Source organism: Erythrolamprus reginae, chromosome 3 (genome assembly GCF_031021105.1).
Source record: "Erythrolamprus reginae isolate rEryReg1 chromosome 3, rEryReg1.hap1, whole genome shotgun sequence".
NCBI lineage: Eukaryota > Metazoa > Chordata > Lepidosauria > Squamata > Dipsadidae > Erythrolamprus > Erythrolamprus reginae.
In genome coordinates, this window is record NC_091952.1 from 1,163,642 (window position 1) to 1,186,419 (window position 22,778).

At 44.5% G+C, this 22,778-nt stretch overlaps 1 protein-coding gene across 1 annotated transcript; it reads right to left on the reverse strand.

Annotated features, from left to right (window-relative positions):
* Positions 1–1,129: 1,129 nt before the first annotated feature.
* Positions 1,130–22,558, reverse strand: LOC139163455 (tissue factor pathway inhibitor 2-like). Its single transcript, XM_070744255.1, has 7 exons — positions 22,465–22,558; positions 20,094–20,261; positions 6,341–6,502; positions 4,684–4,821; positions 4,354–4,574; positions 2,853–3,020; positions 1,130–1,177 (listed from the first exon to the last, which is right to left on the reverse strand). The coding sequence occupies exons 1-7, from the start codon at positions 22,556–22,558 to the stop codon at positions 1,130–1,132; spliced, it is 999 nt and encodes a 332-aa protein (XP_070600356.1).
* Positions 22,559–22,778: the final 220 nt, after the last annotated feature.

Consider the following 22,778-nt stretch of genomic DNA (forward strand, 5'->3'; position numbering starts at 1 on the left):
AAAATATAAATGACCTGAAAAAAATGATACTTATTTGTTTATTTTGTTCACAAAAGGGCCACCCCCTTGGCCTTGCTGTGTGCTATTATTTTCACTTTTTATATAGATTTGGCTAGAAATATTTGGAATATCCTTTTGAAAAGCAAGCACATGATAGCCAGACAACTAATTTTATGAAAGAAATCCATTTTACTAAAAACAAGTATGTAATTTTGAAATTAACAGCATAATTTTATATAAATTGAAACAATTGAACACAGCGGGGGGGGGGGGGGGGGCTCTATGTGCAAAATAAACAAATAAGCATCAATTTCATTATGTTCAGAAATGTTCAAGCTACCAATCCCACACCAACTTTACTAAAATAGAACCCATTTTGCAGGCAAAACTATCTATAAATTGAAAAATATTTCACAAAAATGGGGGGGGGCATTTTATCAGCAAAATAAACCAATAAGCATTAATTTTTTCATTTCAATTTCCATTTCATTGTGTGCAGAAATGTTCAAACTTGTTTCCAAGTGAAAAAAGCTTTCAAAAAGACCAAACATAAGTACCTAAAATGAACAATTTCTGGTCTGGATCAAATAGACCCGGGAACAGAACTTTAGGGTGTGTTTTTTGAGCAGAACACAAATTAAGCACCTGTGTTAGGTGGTGGTGGTGGTGATGAGACGAAAGAGGTGCAGGGATATAATTTGATTATAAATGGAGCTTGCATCTGCTACATAGCAGTTGCTGGAATTCTATCCTGGTGGTTTCTTTCACTTTGCTGCAATTCAGCGGTGTGGAGAAGCGTCCTACTCTGGGCCAAAGTCCTGCTCCAGAGGTCCCCCATGAAAACCCCGGAAGAGGAGGGATTGAGAAGAAGAGAAGCTGGGTGGTGGCCAGTTTGCTGCATTTACAGGGCATGTAGAAACCCGGCACCATCACAATCTGACTCCAGGCAAGAGCACTGGACTCCTTAGGTTGCACAATCCACACTAGCCTGTGTGTGTGTGTGTGTTGATTACCCAGTCAAGAACCAGACTCAGAGAATGCAGGGAAATTCATGCCTTTATTCTGGAGAAGATAGGAAACAACCCCTGGAAGGAGTCGGGCAGCCTTTTGGGAGCATGACGGTGGTGTCTCACTGGAGACGCAGGAGGGACTCAGGCCCTAGAGGATGGCATTTGTCCTGTGAAGAAAAAAAGAGGGGTGGTAGGTGAACAAGGGGCTTCTTCTCCTGTTCCCAAGCCCTGGCTAAGCAGAGCAGATCACAGGGGGCTTAGCATTGAGGTGAGGCAGGGGGAAGCTTCTACCTGGATCTGTTGTCTAGACCAGTGTTTCCCAACCTTGGCCACGTGAAAATATCTGGACTTCAACTCCCAGAATTCTGGGAGTTGAAGTCCAAATATCTTCAAGTGGCCAAGGTTGGGAAACACTGGTCTAGAAGGTGTAGCGGGTGTATTTTGCCAACCGCCAACTCACAAGCTGTGTTCCAGAGACAAATGTGTAGTATTCCTTGTGTAGGTCAAAGGCCATATGGTTGGGCACGCCCAGGTATGACCAAAGCTGCACATGGGGGCTTAGTTCACCTTATGCTGTTAGGCTAGCACGAGCTTTTCCTCAGACCTTGCAGTTCAGGGAGGCCTGGATTTGTAGTCCTGGAAAGTTCAGGGACAGTTCAAACCCTGGCAAAATGTTCTCAGGAATGGACAGTGCAGAATGATATCATCAAAGGGAATGGACGTGCTAGCTATTACCCTCAAAACACTGGACCTTCCTTTACCCAACTATCAAGGCTTTCCTGTAAGCTCCCGAAGATTCTGTCATTACACCTGCAGTGTTATCTATGATATATTGGTCTGTTTATAAATTACAGCATCACGTAAAACTGTGCATTATCTGAATTAGGTCATAGGGAACAATGGATTATAAAAAGAGGGCTGTGTGAAATAAAGTTTGGGTTTTTCCACTCAAGTTGCAATCATTTTTGTCTATCTTTGAATCCTTTGCACCTCTTCACAAGTGAGACCCCTCCAGCAGCCCTGAGTGGGCCCCTCTGCTTTCTTGCCCTCCCCAGGCTGGGCCTTTCCCCCAGCTGAGTCAAGGGCTGCTGTGGCAAAACCCATAAATAAATGTTTCACAAATTCAGGCTAAGTGATAGTAATCTTGTGGAAATCTCTGCTGGCCAGAGACGTCCCTGGGCCAAATACTCTTGTTTGCTTTTTGCTTATCTTGGAGTTTTTTTCCACACCACAACCCTCCTCTCCAGAACGTCACCAGCCAGGAAGACCCCTGGCACCAAACACAGCCCCATAGCACCTCCCCTCTTTCTACGCCCCAGGTTACCATGGGTGTGATTCAAGTTTAAAAAAAAAAGAACAGGAGGGGGTTTCAATCCCAGTCCGAGTCACTACACCTCCCCTGCATGTTGTTATTTCAGAAGACACGTTTTGCAAAAGAGTCGAGCAGAGAGATTTCGGATGTCTCCACTCTGACCTTCATTTGGTTGTTGTGTCACATCAGCCTTGTGCAGGATGGGGAAAGAGCTGAGAGTGAGCCGGAGTTATTGTGCTCCTCCAGGTAACCACAATGACCAGGTTTTTACCCAACATAGAGAGGCACCATCGGACAATCAGCCCCCCCCCCCCCCCCCAGTGAAGTTGGAAACACAATCTCAGGACTCGGAGGAGAATGAGAAAGGCTCTCTCTCTCTTGGGGAATGGAGGATGGTGTAGGTGTAGGTGACCCCTTAGGAGGAATGATTAATGGCTGGACTGTGCTTAGGGGGAGGGGAGGGCTGTTTCTCACAGTCACAACCTTTGTGTGTATAAGTAATCAATCACGTGTGAATTCTAGTTCCTTACCGAATCCATCACAGACCATCTGGCACTCCAGTTTTGTGGTGAAGCGATTGCCGTTGCCACCACATGATCCGTAAGAAAACGTTTCACACTTCCTGGTGTTCCAGTTGTAGTAAAACTGTTCTGAATGTGCTGCACAATGACCTGGATCTGCTGGGAGCCTGCAAACCTCTGCACGGAGGGAGTGAGACCAGGAGAGAAGGAGGCAGGGCAGTGAGACCGAAGGGACCTTTTCTCCCCAGGAAGTGGGGCCGAGCCCTCTTTCCCTGAAAGTCTTAGACCACAGGGGTCCAACTGATGACCCATGGGCTGGAACGCATCATGCGCAGCCATGCCCACCCCAGCTCAGCAAAGGGGAAAATGTCATGATACATCATGTGATGGCAATGTGATGAGGGATGTTCGACAGCTGTGCCTGAGATGGAACCAAAGGGTTAGTTAATAGCTATAGTTATTGGCAGCCTTGCCATCTTGCTCATATAATTAACCCTGGTACAAAATAATGCAATTCTAAACCTCTCCAGGTCATCCCATGTGTCGGCCTCATGTAGATCTACATTGGTTGCCAATTCGAGCCAGGGACCAATATAAACTGTTAGTGATGGTATTTAAGGCCCTGCGCTCAAACACACCAAATTACTTGGCAGCCCATTTATCTTGCTATACACGATTGAGGGACCTACGCTCGGCAGGAAAGGGTTGGTTGACTGTTCCACAGGCATACACAGCAACATCAAAATTGCAGGGCCTTTCAAGATGTGGCCCCATGTCTGTAGGACAGTCTTAGAGCTTCAGTTAGAGGAGAATTTTCTCCACTTCCGTGAGGCATTAAAGACTTTTGATTTGGCAGATTGAATGGTTCTTGTTCTGAGGATCAGCAAGAGGGGAAGACTTTGGAGAGGTTGGGAAGGTTTTTAACAGGTTTTGTGGTTTTATTAGTTGTGTTTTAGCTAAGTGTGTGCATTGCCTACTGTCTGTCTTTGTTAGTTGTATACGGTTTGCTGTTATGCCCTGTGTTAAAGGGCATTATAAGTAAACATTTATTATTATTATTATTATTATTATTATTATTATTATTATTATTATTATTATTGCTGCTGCTGCTGTTGCTGTTGTTATTGCTATTGCTATTATTCCTAAGGTTTGATCTTGCGTGTGACTGAATGGGTCATGTGGAAAAGTGGACTCAGAATGAGGCTGGCATCTCTAAGGGCCTGTGGGAACGGCCTTGGTGGACAGGAGGAGAAGCTGCAGGTGAAGGGATGCTTGAAGAAGAGGCAGCTGAATCCACAGGAGGAAGAGGGGCCTGGGAAATGTCCCAGAAGAGACCCTCCCTAGTTTCTTGACCTGAAAAGGTGAGGGTAGTGGCGAGAGTTGTGCTATACTTTCATATTTGTAGTGTCCCTGTTAAAGACACCTAATTAGTGTGTCCAATAGGGCTCAGACCTCCCTGTCTGGACTAACTCGATCAGAGAGGAGGGAGTTGTTGCCTTTCCAGCCTGACCATGCCAGGGACCTTAGTGCGACACGTCTCCTCTGTACCTTTGCTGACTTCCCCACAGGTCCTTTCACACAGCTCCATGGTCTCAAAGTTGTTGCTGTTGCCCTCACAGCCGCGGTAGACAAATGGGTGGCACCTCTTCTCCTCCGGTTCATAGTAGAAGCGTTGCAACTCATTTGAGCAGCTGCCGTGGTCTCGAGGCAACTGGCACCGGTCATTGCGGACTGCGAGAGAGGGAGAGAGAGAGGGGAGGTTGCTTGGTCCTTGTTTCAGGGGCTCAGGTGGAGGGAGGAGGGGTCAGGAGACAGGCGGGAGGAGGAGGCCCGGACACACCTGAGGGCAGGCAGCCTCGGCTGCAGCCAGTGAAGCAGCACTTCTCAGTCAGGGGGCAGTCGTGGTCCCCAGCACAGGTTTGGTTGCAGGGAGCAAAGGTGAACTCTTCGACCCTCTTGGGACACACGCCAGGGTGTTCTAAAATGAGAGGGAGTGACAGACCCAAGAACCAATCAGGAAATGGAGTTACTTCTGAGCAGGTTATTTATTTATTTATTGGATTTGTATGCTGCCCATCTCGGAGGGCAACTCGCAACATATCAAAACAATGTACAATGTACATTTCTAAAAAAATTCAATTAATATCACTAAAAAACTCTTTAAAAACTCAAATAGCATTTAAAACCATTCATTCCAATTCACACAGCAAGACATACTACACTTGTCGGCCAGGGGGCTACAGTCCAATGGCCCCAAGCCTGACTTTTTCAGAAGGCGAGGAGGGTGGGGGCAGTGCAAATTTCTGGGGGGAGTTGATTCCTTTACTGTTAGTTTCCCCCAGACGGAATCTTGCCAGACTAAAGCAACTACTTGCAGATTACAGGTAACAGTCTGGGAATCTCTAGGAAGGAGCTTTGTCTAAGTCTCTGCCTCATGACCACATTATCTACCTTGGGCTGCTCTTTGCTCTCTGAAGTCCAGCCCCAGTGTTCTGTCTCAGTCCCCCGCCCCAATAGTCAGATGCAAACCAATTGTCTAACTAATAAAAGGATTTGATATTTACAAAATTCTCAGTCATGTAAGAGTATTTCAAGAGTCTTTTCAAAGGGAGAAGCAATTCTAGCAAAGTCTTATCAGTTGGCCAAAATCCCAGAGAGAAGATAAACATGATAATAATTATCAAGTGAAGCAATTGTTCCAAGGCGTAGTTCTCATTAGCAAAGCCAAGTATGTGCTCTTTTGAAACACAAACTGAATTAAATAGTCAAGAAAAGATGTTTCCAAAATGAACGACGCTGTTCTCTGCAACAAGATGGGGTATGCCTCACCCTTAGTGTGAGGGCGTAACCCAATAGTCAGTACTACTCACATAGTGCAAGGGCGTGACCCAATAGTCAGTACTGCTCATGGGTCAATCTCCTCTTAGCCAACCACTCATGACTTCTAGATGCCCTACGAACTCTGGCATCTAGAAGAGGCTTCTCCTCTTCTCCTGAGTCACTCAGCACAGGAAATGCAAAGTCATTCCTCACAGAAGGTGCTGATCACTCAATCCAGGAAGTGCAGAATAATAATTTATTAAATTTGTGTGCCACCCCTCTCTAAAGACTCGCGGTGGCGTACAAATCTAATAAATTATCATTATCACTATCACTATCACTATCACTATCACTATCACTATCACTATCACTATCACTATCACTATCACTATCACTATCACTATCACTATCACTATCACTATCACTATCACTATTATTATTATTATTATTATTATTATTATTATCATCATTATCATTATCATTATTATTATCTAGTCCAACTCCCCACTCAAGCAGGAGTCCTTACACCATTTCAGAAGACTTTGTAGATGACCGTCCAACTCGGTTAATCTGTATGATGTGAATAGACCCAGGGAGATATTATGGGCTTGTGCCCTCTGCTGACCAGACCCTGATGCATGGAGGGGGAGTGAGGGGGGGAGAGAAAGGAGTCGTACCTTCCACAGCTTCCACGCATATCTTCGTGTCTCCAAAGGGGCAGCACTTCTGCCCGGAAGCGGAGACACCATTGCTGCATTCCTTGTCCCTTGTGCAGCTTTTGAAGCAAAGGTCTTTGTTGGTGGGTGGGGGAATCATCAGTGGACAGTATCCTCGATTATCTGGGGGAGAAAACGGGGACACAGAAGAAAAGAGGGAATTCAGTCACCGAGTGGGGCTCACACCCTAGGACAGTGCTTCTCAAATCGTACACCTAGGTAAGAAAAACCCAAAACACACATATGAACTGGGTGAAAACCCTCTCAAGAGCAGTGAATATGAGAGAGAGCCAGCAATATGTGCAGCTGCAGCTAAAAAAGCCAACACTATCCTGAGCTGCATCAACAGAGGGAGACACTCCAAGACAAGGGAGCTACTAACCCCCTCTATAAAGCCTTAGTTGGACCCCACCTGGAGTTCTGCATTCAGTTTTGATCACCACACTACAAAAGAGACATTGATACACTAGAAAAAGTGCAGAAGAGAGCAACCAGAATGACACAGGGACTAGAAACTAAAACATACAAGGGAAGGTTGAAGGAACTGGGCATGGACAGTCTAGCAAAGAGGAGGTCCAGGGGGGACATAATAGAAGTCAAAAATACTTGAGAGGCTTCCACAGGGAGGAGGGGGTCACATTATTTTCCAAAGCGCCAGAGAGCCAGACAAGGAGCAATGGATGGAAGCTGACCAAGGAGAGATTCAACCTGGACATAAGGAGGAACTTTGTGACGGTGAGAGCGATCAATCAGTCGAACGGCTTGCCTGCAGAGGTGGTCAAGGCTCCAAAACTAGTGACCTTCAAGAAAAGACTGGACTGCTATTTGACCACTGTGATGTAGGGTCTCCTGCACCAGCAGGGGGTTGGACTAGGTCCCTACCAATGCTAATCAATAGTGGGGCAGGGCCACCTGGGGGGGCACATAGCAATGCCGGGGGTGCGTGACCCCAGGGAACATGGTTTTCTTTTGCCACAGAGAGTAGGACACTTGTACCAATACCTCCATCACTTTCTTCCGCCTTGTGTCCAGGGCAGCCTGTTCTAAAAGAAAATACCTTGAAAGTTCAATCAAACTTCTCAAACTTGCGAGATGTTTTCTTTTAAAATGGGCTGCCCTGGACACAACGCCGACAAATGCGATGGAGGTACTGGTACAAGTGTCAGGTAGGATGCGTGCCTTGCAGTGGGGCGCAATTTTGGGGTGGCAGGTCAGGCGAGCCGGGCCATGAGACTATTTACAGCCATGGTGGAGAGTTGGGGGCATGCAAAATGTTTTCATTCATTCATTTATTAAATTTGTACGCCGCTTGCTCCCAAAGGACTCTGGATGACTTACAACAATAAAAATAGTATTAAAATACAGCTTAAATTACCATTAAAACAGTTGTATCAAATCATGCAATCTACTGTGGCCGGGAATGAAGACGGGTCAATTGCTTATGACCCCCACGCCTGCCAGTAAAGCCAGGTTTTTAAGGCTTTCTGGAAAACCAGTAGGGTGGGGGTAGTACGGATCTCAGGTGATAGTGGATTCCAGAATCGACTTCTTCCTGGGGTGGTGGTGGTGGTGGATAACAGAAAATAATTGAGAAACACTGCCCTAGTAGAAGAAGAGGCCCACTCCAAATGTTGTAGCAGAGTCATTATAGGCAGTGGGATTGGTAGTTAATAAGCGGAAGGTGTTAGTGCTATGTACATAAGTAGTTGGATTTGGCAATATGTAGAATAAACCAACAGTGTATGCTTACATGTATTAGAACACTGTTGCTTTAAGAGCTAGTGTTACGGGTGGCCACAAGGGGGAGCCAGAAGCGTGATTCACTCCCTCAGCTACTCTTGGTTATTTCTGATTTGTCTCTGTGACTATTAAGAACTGTGTATTCAGATGATGGTTTATGTATTTGTAAGCTGGAAAAGTACGCTTGTGGGATTGTTTTTTTATTGTGATGTATGGACTGATCTAACTGTCTATTACTAGGATTGTTCTTGACTAAGGTGTTTGCCAAAGTAAATAATATTTTATACACTTACTGTATCTGGATTGCATTACTGAATTAATACTCATATCTCTGGGCTATCAGCTGGATATTTGCAAGACCACCACGTTTCCTCCTCTGTGTACATGTATCTTTGATAAGGTGACCAGATTTTTACTTTGGTAAAGCGGGACACTATTGACTGGGCGAGGGGGGGGGGACGGGGACACGACGACAGATGACTGAAAATATCTCTGCAGATTTTTATCTCAGCGTTTAGATCAGATCCCGTTGTGCTCTGCGGCTAATTGCAACCCTCATTTTTTTCTCCCTCCCTCCTCACTTTGCTGCCTGTCCTGAAGGAAACTTTGCTCTGGACACTGTGGCTCGGTTTGTCCTTCTCTGCGGCTTCCAAGTTTTTTCCTGGCACCGTTGAGTAGAATCCGCTGGGGGAAAAAACTTGGAAGCCATGAAGAAGGAAGCTCAGCTCCACATCGGCTGATTTCGGGCAGCACGGAACCTGAGCTGCCTGCAGGGCGATCCCTTCAAGACACATGATCGCCCGGCGTCCAAGGATGAAGAGTCGGTCCTTCCAACTCCAATGCAATGTCTAGCCGGAGTTCAAGCCACCGACTGATATTTCTTTGGAAAATTGGGACTTTTTTTAGTATGCCGTGGGATGCAGGACAAATAGCTTAAAATCAGGACTGTCCTGACAAAATCGGGATGTCACTCACCCCCGGCATCGGACCAGAATATCTCAGGCACCGCCTTCTGCTGCACGAATCCCAGCGACCGATTAGGTCCCACAGAGTTTGCCTTCTCCGGGTCCCGTCAACTAAACAATGTCATTTGGTGGGCCCCAGGGGAAGAGCCTTCTCGGTGGCGGCCTCAACTCTCTGGAACCAGCTCCCCCCAGAGATTAGAACTGCCCCCACCCTTCTTGCCTTTCGTAAACTCCTCAAGACCCACCTCTGTCGTCAGGCATGGGGGAGTTAAGATATTCCTTCCCCTAGGCTTATAATGTGTATATCTCCCCCGGACCTATACAATTTATGTATGGTATGTTTGTACGTATGTCTGCTTAATAATGGGGTTTTTAAAATATTTTAAATTGTAAATTATTAGATTTGTTATGAACTGTTTTATTGTGTTGTGAGCCGCCCCGAGTCTACAGAGAGGGGCAGCATACAAATCTAATAAATAAATAAACGTCTGGTCACCTTAATCTTTGGCCATTCAGAGATAACTGCACTCTTTAATAGAAGGCCTTTTGCCCTATAAAGCCCTACATGGCATCGGACCAGAATACCTCCGGGACCGTCTTCTGCTGCACAAATCCCAGTGACCGATAAGGTCCCACAGAGTTGGCCTTCTTTGAGGCCTGTCGACTAAACAATGTTGTCTGGCGAGACCCAAGGGAAGAGTCTTTTCTGTGGTGGCCCCGTCCCTCTGGAATCAACTGCCCCCGGAGATTATAACTGCCCCCACCCTCCTCGCCTTTCATTAATTTTTGCCAGGCATGGGACAACTGATGTATCCCCCAGCTAATATGTTTTATGTATGATATGACTGAGTTGTGTGGTTATTTTTAATGGTAAGGTTTTTAGATAGTGTTTTTAAGTATTGGATTTGTTTATATTGTTCACTATTGTTGTGAGCTGCCCTGAGTCTTCAGAGAGGGCTCGGCTCTGCTGTCCTTCCTGCCAGGCTTAGCAGACACCCTCTGTCCAGAAAATTTGCGTTTGAAAGCGAGTGGGTAGGAAGTGGATAGATCCCAGAATGCCCAGCCAGGAACTCAGGAACCAACGTAGATAAATAATGAGGGCAGTTCAGCAGGAACAGGTTTAAGTAATTTTACTCTTTGGTGTATTAAAAAAAATACTTTATTTCATCTTCTTCTATTTACAGAATACAGTGATACCTCGTCTTACAAACGCCTCGTCATACAAACTTTTTGAGATACAAACCCGGGGTTTAAGATTTTTTTGCTTCCTTATAAACTATTTTCACCTTACAAACCCACCGTCACCACTGTGATGCACCGCCTCCGGACTTCCATTGCCAGCAAAGCGCCCATTTTTGCGCTGCTAGGATTCTCCTGAGCTCCCCTCCATGGGAAACACCACCTCCAGACTTCTGTGTTTTTGCGATGTTGCAGGGGAATACCAGCAGGGGAATACCAGCAGCGCAAAAACAGGTGCTTCACTGGCAACGGAAGTCCGGAGGTGGGGTTTCCCAGCGAGGGGAGTCTCAGTGAAATTGCAGCATTGCAAAAACACAGAAGTCCAGAGGTGGGGTTTCTCATGGAGGGGAGCCTCAGGGGAATCCCAGCAGTGTAAAAATGGGTGCTTCGGCTGGCAAAATGGGTGAATTTTGGGCTTGCACGCATTAATTGCTTTTCCATTGATTCCTATGGGAAGCATTGTTTCGTCTTACAAACTTTTCACCTTAAGAACCTTGTCCTAGAACCAATTAAGTTTGTAAGACAAGGTATCACTGTATACTTCATTTTAGCTATGTACATGAAGGTATAACAAATCTTACTCACAAGTAGCGATTTGATTTCAAATGCTAATTTTCTGGACAGGTTATGGGCCCAGGAGTGGAGTAACCAGGTTATGCTCCATTCTCTGCCCTCCCCGAGTCTTCGGAGAGGGGCGGCATACAAATCTAATAAACTAAACTAAACTCCCTCATCCCCCCCCAGTCCAGGAACTGGACTTACCTCCTTCTGGGAGATAACATTGCTGACCACAAGACGTTGCACAGCACCGCTGAGAGCCCGGGCAGCTGGCATCGCTGGAGCAGAATTTGCCACAAAGTAGGTGATTGATTGGAAATGGGGCGGGACATCTACCAGGCTTGTTGATACCTGTAAGGTTTTTTTGAGGGTGGGGGGAGAGATGGGAAACCTATGAGTAAAGTGAAAGCAGTTCTGTTCTCTCTGAACATATGATCCATGAATTCAGGCATAAGCTTTGGTTGGGGTCCGTCAGCCCTCTCTAAAGAAGGACTTTTTCATGCTCTTTCATCAAGCTGGGGGGGGGAACCAAGGAATAGATGGGAGTTGTACAAGGGGGAGTTAAAAGGAGCCAAAGTCGAAATTGAGTGGTAGCTTCACCCGTAAGATGAAAGTTGGGAAGAGGTTGTATACACTGGGGGAAAACAGCCAGATAGTTAATTGCGGCACTGATCAGGATGCCCTGTCGAATTTATGGGATGGACAGAGCAAAAATTAATTCATTTTATATATATATGGCCCTGGGTTGGGCCAAGAGGCAAATAAGGAGCTGTGATGTTCCTTCAATACACCAGGGTGATTCGACACAAAAATATGTAACCGTTCCCTGATGCAGAGCTGAAGGGATTGGATACTGTAGCCTAGAGGATAATTCTCTGCCTTACAAGGCAAAGGGTGCAGGTTCAAGTCCCAGTGGGTATTGCTAGCTGTTGAGGCCAAAATAAGGCCGAAATAGATCTATCCTAGACTCCCTTAATTTTCAAATTCAGCAAAAAAAAACCCAACATCTGACATATATATATATATATATATATATATATATATATATATATATATATATATATGTGTTAAATGTTTATAGCTGGAATTTTAAAATTAAGGGAGACCAGGATAGATCTATTTCGGCCTTATTAGGCCTCATCAGCTGGCCACACCCACTCTTTTACTGGGATTCGATATACACATATATATATGTGTGTGTGTGTGTGTGAATGATGAGGCAGCAGCCATCTCGATCACCGGAACATACAAAGAGGCAACGGACACGAGTAAAAGTGGTAGATCTCCCTTCAGCCAGCATGGTTAAGCCCACAATTAGGCTTGCCGCAGAGGGGAGGGAAGGGTGTGGCCCTGTGACGCGGGCAATGAGCAGACTGAGTAAAGCTTTATAAATGTGATTGTCTCCCATGACATTTTAATACTCTGACGAAGTTAGCAGCACGCTAACGAAAGCTAAGTGGTTTTATTAAAGCTTGTATGTTCCGGTGATTGAGATGGCTGCTGCCTCATCATTCACATATATACCTGGAACTCGCATTTTTAGGACTATTCTTGATATATATATATATATATATATATATATGTCACATGTTTAAGCTGAATTTTGAAAATTAAGGGAGACTAGGATAGATCTATTTCGGCCTTATTTTGGCCTCATCAGCTAGCCATACCCACTGGGACTTGAACCTGCAACCTTTGCCTTGTAAGGCAGAGAATTATCCTCTAGGCTACAGTATCCAATCCCTTCAGCTCTGTACCAGGGAAGGGTTACATTTGTGTCGAATCACCCTGGTATATTGAAGGAACATCACAGCTCCTTTTTTGCCTCTTGGCCCAACCCAGGGCCATATATATATGACGGTCTTGGTATATTCGGGTTTCTTCCCGTGTAGGATTTGGAAATTTCTGGTGACGTTTCGACGAGGTCCCACTCGACATCTTCAGGCTGGTGTTTCTGTCCTTGTTCTAGGGCGAACACAGAAACACCAGCCTGAAGATGATGAGTGGGACCTCGTCGAAACAGGACAGCCTGAAGATGACAAGTGGGACCTCATCAAAACGTCGCCAGAAATTTCCAAATCCTACACGGGAAGAAACCCAAATATACCAAGACCGTCATACCTGTACCCATGAAAATCTACGAAAACAAATATATATATATATATAAATATATATATATATATATATATATATATATATATATATATGTTTTCGTAGATTTTCACGGGTACAGGTATGACGGTCTTGGTATATTCGGGTTTCTTCCCGTGTAGGATTTGGAAATTTCTGGCGACGTTTCGATGAGGTCTCACTCATCATCTTCAGGCTGGTGTTTCTGTCCTTTTTTCTCAGGCGAAGACTTCGCCTGAGAAAAAGGACAGAAACACCAGCCTGAAGATGATGAGTGAGACCTCATCGAAACGTCGCCAGAAATTTCCAAATCCTACACGGGAAGAAACCCGAATATACCAAGACCGTCATATATATATATATATATATATTTGTTTTCGTAAATTTTCACGGGTATATGTATGTAGATTGTTCTGAGTTCGGGTTTTGCCCTGTGTAATGTTTTGCATGTCTATGCGACGTTTCGGTAAAATCACATTTACCATCATCAGGCTGGAGTTCCAATCTCTGTGTTTTTGCAAATGAATATTAGCAACTGACATTTCTTCTTAGCATGTAGTGTGGGGGTGGAGATTTGCTTTGAATGTAGCAAATAGATTGGGTGACTATGCTTCCGTGATCTGATTGGTTGGTGTAATCATGGTTATAGAAGGAATGGTATGAAGATTATGAAGTGTTTTGTTTAAGTCTGATTTCCAAATATAAAATTCTAAAATCATAATAATTAAAGGATTGACATATTGATTATAATGAAGTTTTTATTTTGTTTAAGGCTGGTTTCCAAATCTCTGGCAGGCGCGAGGTATCATCCCGTTTATTTAAACAAAAAGATCTTTTTTCAATTTCAATAGCTTCTAGAGAGATTCTTTTATATAAATTCTCTGTTTTGTGGAGTAATTTAGTTTTTTCAAAGTCAATTTCGTGCCCTGTTCTTTTAATGTGCTGGACAAGGGAGGAGGTCTTCTCCTGTTTCTTGACTGCATTCATATGTTCTGCCATGCGCTGGCTCACTCTTCGGTTAGTTTGTCCAATATATGTGGCTGCACATGTTTTGCAAGGGATTTCATAGATACCTTGGTATTCTAATTGGATTTTATCTTTGGGGCTCCTTAGGATATTAGATATTTTTTGGTTAGTGCAAAATGAGGTTTTGATGTTATGTTTTTGTAGAATTTTACTAATTTTATCCGTGGTGCCTTTGATGTAAGGAAGGATGGTGGTGCCATTGTCCTGTTCTTGATCTTGTTTTTTGGGGGGTGTCTCTTTATTGATTAGGTTTGTTATTGTTTTCTCTTTGAATCCATTAGAAATTAGTACATCTTTGAGTTTGTTCAATTCAGTTTTTAAGTGCTCATGGTCAGCTAAGCGTTTGGTTCTGGTGATGAGAGTTTTGGCCACTGAGGTGATTTGTGCGGGGTGGTGGTGTGAGTGTGCATTTAGATAACGGTTGGTATGGGTTTTCTTTTGGTAGATAGTATGTCCTAGGCTGCCATTGGGTTTTTTATAGACCAGTACATCTAGAAAGGGAAGTTGATCATTGATTTCTGTTTCCATAGTAAACTGTATTTTGGGGTGTAGGCTGTTGAGATGAGTGAGGAAATTGTCTAGTTTTTCTTTACCATGAGAAAAATCTTCCATATGTCCAAAACTCTATGGCCTTCCAAAAATACACAAAGAAGGAATACCTCTCAGGCCAATAGTCAGTTCTATAGGCTCCCCTCTACAAAACCTTGCCAAATTTTTAGCCAAATACCTTCAACCATATACAGAAACTATTACCTCATATGTTCAAAATTCATCCCACTTTATACAAATAATTAAAAAACAAAACCTACAACCCGATGACCTACTTGTAAGTTTCGATGTCGTGTCCCTGTTCACACAAATACCTATTACAGAAGCCTTGACAGCTATCCAAGACAAACACAAACCCCCCAAATATATCCTAGACCTTACCAACCACTGCCTGACCAATACATACTTCATCTATAATGAACAAAGATATAAACAAATAGAGGGAGCCCCCATGGGATCACCTCTATCACCTGTCATAGCCAACCTCTATATGGAATATTTCGAAAATAATGCTTTAGAGCAAGCCAAATACAAACCCAAACTTTGGCTGAGATATGTTGATGATACCTTTGTAATTTGGCCACATGGTAAAGAAAAACTAGACAATTTCCTCACTCATCTCAACAGCCTACACCCCAAAATACAGTTTACTATGGAAACAGAAATCAATGATCAACTTCCCTTTCTAGATGTACTGGTCTATAAAAAACCCAATGGCAGCCTAGGACATACTATCTACCAAAAGAAAACCCATACCAACCGTTATCTAAATGCACACTCACACCACCACCCCGCACAAATCACCTCAGTGGCCAAAACTCTCATCACCAGAACCAAACGCTTAGCTGACCATGAGCACTTAAAAACTGAATTGAACAAACTCAAAGATGTACTAATTTCTAATGGATTCAAAGAGAAAACAATAACAAACCTAATCAATAAAGAGACACCCCCCAAAAAACAAGATCAAGAACAGGACAATGGCACCACCATCCTTCCTTACATCAAAGGCACCACGGATAAAATTAGTAAAATTCTACAAAAACATAACATCAAAACCTCATTTTGCACTAACCAAAAAATATCTAATATCCTAAGGAGCCCCAAAGATAAAATCCAATTAGAATACCAAGGTATCTATGAAATCCCTTGCAAAACATGTGCAGCCACATATATTGGACAAACTAACCGAAGAGTGAGCCAGCGCATGGCAGAACATATGAATGCAGTCAAGAAACAGGAGAAGACCTCCTCCCTTGTCCAGCACATTAAAAGAACAGGGCACGAAATTGACTTTGAAAAAACTAAATTACTCCACAAAACAGAGAATTTATATAAAAGAATCTCTCTAGAAGCTATTGAAATTGAAAAAAGATCTTTTTGTTTAAATAAACGGGATGATACCTCGCGCCTGCCAGAGATTTGGAAACCAGCCTTAAACAAAATAAAAACTTCATTATAATCAATATGTCAATCCTTTAATTATTATGATTTTAGAATTTTATATTTGGAAATCAGACTTAAACAAAACACTTCATAATCTTCATACCATTCCTTCTATAACCATGATTACACCAACCAATCAGATCACGGAAGCATAGTCACCCAATCTATTTGCTACATTCAAAGCAAATCTCCACCCCCACACTACATGCTAAGAAGAAATGTCAGTTGCTAATATTCATTTGCAAAAACACAGAGATTGGAACTCCAGCCTGATGATGGTAAATGTGATTTTACCGAAACGTCGCATAGACATGCAAAACATTACACAGGGCAAAACCCGAACTCAGAACAATCTACATATATATATATATATATATATATATATATATATATATATATATATACATACACATGGAAAAGAAAAACTAGACAATTTCCTCACACATCTCAATAGCCTACACCCCAAAATACAATTTACTATGGAAACAGAAGCCAATGATCAACTTCCCTTTCTGGATGTACTAATCTATAAAAAACCCAATAGCACCCTAGGACACACCATCTACCAAAAGAAAACCCATACCAACCGTTATTTAAATGCACACTCCCACCACCACCCCGCACAGATCACCTCAGTAGCCAAAACTCTCATCACCAGAACCAAACGCCTAGCTGACCATGAGCACTTAAAAACTGAATTGAACAAACTCAAAGATGTATTAATTTCTAATGGATTCGAAAGGAAAACAATTACAAACCTAATAAAAAAAGAGACACCCCCCAAAAATCAAGACCAAGAACAGGATAATGGTACCACCCTCCTCCCTTACATCAAGGGCAAAATTAGTAAAATTCTACACAAAGATAATATCAAAACTTCATTTGTCACTAACCAAAAAATATCAAACATCCTAAGAAACCCAAAAGATAAAATCCAACTAGAACACCAAGGAATCTATGAAATCCCTTGCAAAACATGTGCAGCCACATACATTGGACAAACCAATCACTTGTAAGAGCTCATATTAAGACTTACAAAGTGGCGCTCAAGGCGGCAAGATGCGCGTATCATGCCGCCTTGATTGCATCAGCGGAATCCCGCCCGGCCGCTCTGTTTAGGGTAACCCGCTCCCTTCTTAATCAGAGGGGAGTTGGGGAGCCCTTGCAGAGTAGTGCCGAGGATTTTAACACGTTTTTCGCTGATAAAATCGCCCGGATCCGAGCAGACCTCGACTCCAATTGTGAAACAGAGTCGACTGACAATGAGTCAGTCGAGGTGACTGGGGCTAAACGTCTTTGTCCATCTGTCTGGGAGGAGTTTGACTTGGTGACACCTGATGAAGTGGACAAGGCCATTGGAGCTGTGAGTTCCGCCACCTGTTTACTGGATCCGTGTCCCTCTTGGCTGGTTTCGGCCAGTCGAGGGGTGACACGGGGCTGGGTCCAGGAGATTGTCAACGCCTCCTTGGGGAGGGGGTCCTTTCCGCCACTTTATAAGGAGGCGGTTGTGCGCCCCCTCCTCAAGAAGCCTTCCCTGGACCCAGCCGTGCTTAATAACTACCGTCCAGTCTCCAACCTTCCCTTCATGGGGAAGGTTGTCGAGAAGGTGGTGGCACTTCAACTCCAGCGGTCCTTGGATGAAGCCGATTATCTAGGTCCTCAGCAGTCTGGATTCAGGCCCGGCTACAGCACGGAAACTGCTTTGGTCGCGTTGATGGATGATCTCTGGCGGGCCCGGGACAGGGGCTTGTCCTCTGTCCTGGTGCTCCTTGACCTCTCAGCGGCTTTCGATACCATCGACCATGGTATCCTTCTGCGCCGGCTGGAGGGGTTGGGAGTGGGAGGCACTGTTCTTCAGTGGTTCTCCTCCTACCTCTCCGGTCGGTCGCAGTCGGTGTTAGTGGGGGGTCAGAGGTCGACCCCGAGGTTTCTCCCTTGTGGGGTGCCTCAGGGGTCGGTCCTCTCCCCCCTGCTATTTAATATCTACATGAAACCGCTGGGTGAGATCATCCAAGGGCATGGGGTGAGGTATCATCAATATGCCGATGATACCCAGTTGTACATCTCCACCCCATGTCCAGTCAACGAAGCGGTGGAAGTGATGTGCCGGTGCCTGGAGGCTGTTGGGGCCTGGATGGGTGTCAACAAACTCAAACTCAACCCAGACAAGACGGAGTGGCTGTGGGTCTTGCCTCCCAAGGACAATTCTATCTGTCCGTCCATTACCCTGGGGGGGGAATTATTGACCCCCTCAGAGAGGGTCCGCAACTTGGGCGTCCTCCTCGATCCACAGCTCACATTAGAAAAACACCTTTCAGCTATGGCGAGGGGGGCGTTTGCCCAGGTTCGCCTGGTGCGCCAGTTGCGGCCCTATTTGGACCGGGAGTCATTGCTCACAGTCACTCATGCCCTCATCACCTCGAGGCTCGACTACTGTAACGCTCTCTACATGGGGCTACCTTTGAAAAGTGTTCGGAAACTTCAGATCGTGCAGAATGCAGCTGCGAGAGCAATTATGGGCTTCTCCAAGTATGCCCATATCACTCCAACACTCCGCAGTCTGCATTGGCTGCCGATCAGTTTCCGGTCACAATTCAAAGTGTTGGTTATGACCTATAAAGCCCTTCATGGCACCGGACCAGAATATCTTCGGGACCGCCTCCTGCCGCACGAATCCCAGCGACCGGTTAGGTCCCACAGAGTTGGCCTTCTCCGGGTCCCGTCGACTAAACAATGTCGTCTGGCGGGACCCAGGGGAAGAGCCTTCTCTGTGGGGGCCCCGACCCTCTGGAACCAGCTCCCCCCTGAGATTAGGATTGCCCCCACCCTCCCTGCCTTTCGTAAACTCCTTAAGACCCACCTTTGCCGTCAGGCATGGGGGAACTAAAACACCTCCCCCTTGCCCATGTTGTTTTGTTAATTGATTGACTGTGTGCCTGTTTTTATATATACTGTTTTTTTATGAGATTATTAATTTCAATTGGAATCTGGATGGGTGGGCATTGGATCTGGTATTGTGTACTGTACTGTTTTTTATTATTGTTGTGAGCCGCCCCGAGTTTGCGGAGAGGGGCGGCATATAAATCCAATAAACCTAAACCTAAACCCAATCGAAGAGTGAGCGCATGCATTGCAGAACATAAGAATGCAGTTAAAAAAGAAGAAAAGACTTCCTCCCTTGTCCAGCACATTAAAAAAAACAGGGCACGAAATTGACTTTGAAAAAACTAAATTACTTTCCAAAACAGAAAATTTATACAGAAGAATTACTATGGAAGCTATAGAGATAGAGAAACACCCCTTCAGCATGAACAAACGGGATGACACGTCCCGCCTACCAGAGATTTGGAAACCAGCCTTAAACAAAAAAACATATCATAATAATCACCATGTCAATCCTTCAAGTAATTGTGATTCCACCAACCAATCAAATCATTAAAACATAGCCACCCAATCTATTTGCTACATTCTAACCAAATCTCCACCCCCAACACTATATATAAGGAACAAATGGCAGTTGCAAACATTCCATATTTACAGCAGCACGAAGCTTAAAACTTCAGCCTGATGATGGTCAATCTACATATATATAGATCCCTTAATTTTCAAATTCAGCTTAAACATGTGACATATATATATATGTATGTATGTATGTATATATATATATATATATATATAACATTTTTTACATTTTTTACACTTTTTACATTTAAATTCCTTAATTTAAATTTCTCTTAAATTTCTTCTTTTCCTTCCCTTCTCATTTCCTCCTTCCCTCCCTCTCTTACTTCTTCTTTCTTTCCTTCCTTCCTTTCTTCTTTCCTTCCCCTCATTCTTTTCTCATTTCCTTCCTCTCCCCTCCCTGCTTGCTTGCTTCTTTCTCTTCTCTCTCTCCTCCTTCCTTCCTTCGTCTCATTCCCTTCCCTTCCCTTCTTTCCCTCCCTCTTCCTTTTCTTTTCTCTTTTCTCCCTCCCTTTCTTCTGCCAAGAGATCTTTGCTATTGCTGAAGCCCACCTGGTCTGCAGCCTATGTTCCTCCCTCTGACCAGACCCTCCTCTCACCTGGGTCGACACAACAGCGGTCACATTCATTGATGTCCTTGAAGTTGTTGGCATTTCCATTGCAGCCTCCATAGAAGAAACGTTCGCATCTCCTGGACTTCGAGTTGTAGAACCAGCGAAGTTCTAACTTGTTACCAGGACCTTTCTCTGGAGGGAGCTCACAGTTGCCTGGAAAACAGAGGAGGAGGCCAAGAGCTTAGAGTGGTTAGAGTGGTTAAACTGCAGGGCTGCATGGCTACTTCTGCTGACCACCGGCTGCAAGCAGTTTGGCAGATGGAGTCTCACCATGTTCAAGGTTGACTCAGCCTTCTGCCCTTCTGAGGTGAGTATACTGCTCAAAAAACAATAATAAAGGAAACACTCAAAGAACCCACCCTAGATCTGAATGAATGAAATATTCTCCTTGAATACATTATTCTGTACAAAGTTGAATGTGCACAACAGCAGGTGAAATTGATTGTCAATCAGTGTTGCTTCCTAAATGGACAGTTTGATTTCACAGAAGTTGGATTTCCTTGGAGTTCTATTGTGTTGTTTAAGTGTCCCACTTTTTTTTGAGCAGTGTACAGTATAAGTCTCCTATGTATCTTATATGTACTTATAACTTTGTCTTAAATGTTTTTGTATACTAATAATAAAAACAATTAAGTTGATTATAATATACAGTATTATATGTCTTCATAGTTTTGTAATCATTCAATAACTGGTATAGTGGGGTGATGAATTAACTTGAGCTGACTGTCTGCCATTATTAGGTTTCTAAGGTTGATTTATTTCAGTCCATGTAGGAAGATAGACATTTAAAAGTTCTCTGTATTTATGAGTAATTAGTAGCCTGTCTCTCCTAGGTATGGCTGCAGCTTTTCCTGTTTCTTCGTTCCACAAGTCAACAGAGCTGGTGATCAACTTCCCATTTTGTGGCCATGAGTTCCACTTGCAAAGAGGTTCCCTCTGTCCACTTCACATTTGAGGATAAAGGTTGATCCCAGCGGGTTCTGGATTTAGGAGTAGAGGCGAGGAAGCCTCCCAGATATTGCAGATGTATAAAATGAGCTAAGAAGGAGATCTCCTCCCCGCCATTTCCTCCACACTCATGCTGGAATCCAATGGATCACTAGATGGGATCCAATCAGCAGGTTCTGACCAGTTTTGGAGAACCAGTAGCAGAAAGTTTGAGTAGTTCAGAGAACCAGCAAGTGCCACCTCCGGCGAGTCCCAGCTGGTCGGGAGGAAATGGGGATTTTGCAGTAACCTTCCCCTGCCACGCCCACCAAGCCCATCATGCCACGCCCACAGAACCGGTAGTGAATCCCACCCCTGGCCCCCAAAGGTGGAGATGCCTCTTTGTCCGGCCTCCTGATGCTAAAGAAATCCTCTCTCTCAAGTTGTAGAGATGGCTGTCAACATTGAGGGGACAAAAAGGCAACGCAACATTGATGATGAGCAGCTATTGATCACGCAGGCTCTTTAATGGGGGCAGAAGTAGGTTTCTTAATTCCAGTCTGAGATTCATTCAGATGGGTTCTCTGGGACTCCAGAGCTGGACGGGATGGGCCGTTGGTCTTGAGCCTTGGTGGTGCAGTGGTTAGAGTGCAATACTGCAAGCTGCTTCTGCTGACTGCTGGCTGTAGTCCAGCTGTTCAAATCTCATCACTGGTTCAAGGTTGGCTCAGCCTTCAGTCCTTCCCAGGTGGGTCAAATGAGGACCCAGATTGTTGGGGGCAAGAGGATAATTCTGTAAACCACTTAGAGAGGGCTGGAAAAGTTCTAGGAAGCATTATATAATAATAATAACAATAATAATAATAATAATAATAATAATAATACATTATTTATTTATTTATTTATTTATTTATTTATTTATTAGACTTGTATGCCACCCCTCTCTGAAGACTGTATTTTGTATTTCATCCCCAGTCGGGCACTTCCCAAGCACCTAGGACTGCGTGATGTAGCGGTGACTGATGTTTGCCAATCCCAGCTTCTTCTTCTTCTTCTTCTTCTTCTTCTTCTTCTTCTTCTTCTTCTTCTTCTTCTTCTTCTTCTTCTTCTTCTTCTCCTCCTCCTCCTCCTCCTCCTCCTCCTCCTCATCCTTATCCTTATCATCCTTATCATCTTTATCATCATCATTGTTATTAATATTTATTAGATTTGTATGCCGCCCCTCTCCGAGGACTGTACCAGGCAGACAGTGATGAGAAAATTCCTCCCTCGCAATATTTGCCACTTCAAGCAGGGCCCTCACCACCAGCACACGTGCCCCCTCCCAATTAACGGGCCTCCCCCTCCCCTCCGTTACTATGGCAGCTGGGGCAAGTAGGTGAAGAGAAGCAGGGGAGGCAGACAAGGGGTCTGCTGAGGGGCTACTCACTGTTCCGAGAGCTCCAGATCTTTTGACCCCCAGCATCAAGGTCAGCAATGAGGGAGAGGAGCGCCCCCAGGAGAAAGAGGACCCTGGCCCACATGGTCTCTCAGGAGGGAGCAGATGTCTCGATCGAAGCAGAGCAAGGAGCGAATAAAAGGAACGGAGGGATGGTAGCGATTGGACCTTAAGTTTGTGGGACTTTCCCTACGTGAGGCTTCCTTGAGGCAGGAGAGCCAAGCTGCGCAAGCGGTGCCAGAGCTGGAGGCAATTTCCACAAGGAAATCTTCCCCCAGGGAGGATACATCGAACTCCGCCCTGGG

Bases quoted from the DNA above. Each gene is read 5' to 3' on its own strand.
- LOC139163455 (XM_070744255.1), bottom strand. From the start codon at position 22,558: ATGTGGGCCAGGGTCCTCTTTCTCCTGGGGGCGCTCCTCTCCCTCATT. The intron at 4,822-6,340 runs GTACGACTCCTT...CTCTCATTTTAG, and splicing joins ATGCGTGGAAGCTGTGGAAG to AACACCCTGGCGTGTGTCCC. The intron at 4,575-4,683 runs GTGTGTCCGGGC...CCTCTCTCGCAG, and splicing joins CCGAGGCTGCCTGCCCTCAG to TCCGCAATGACCGGTGCCAG.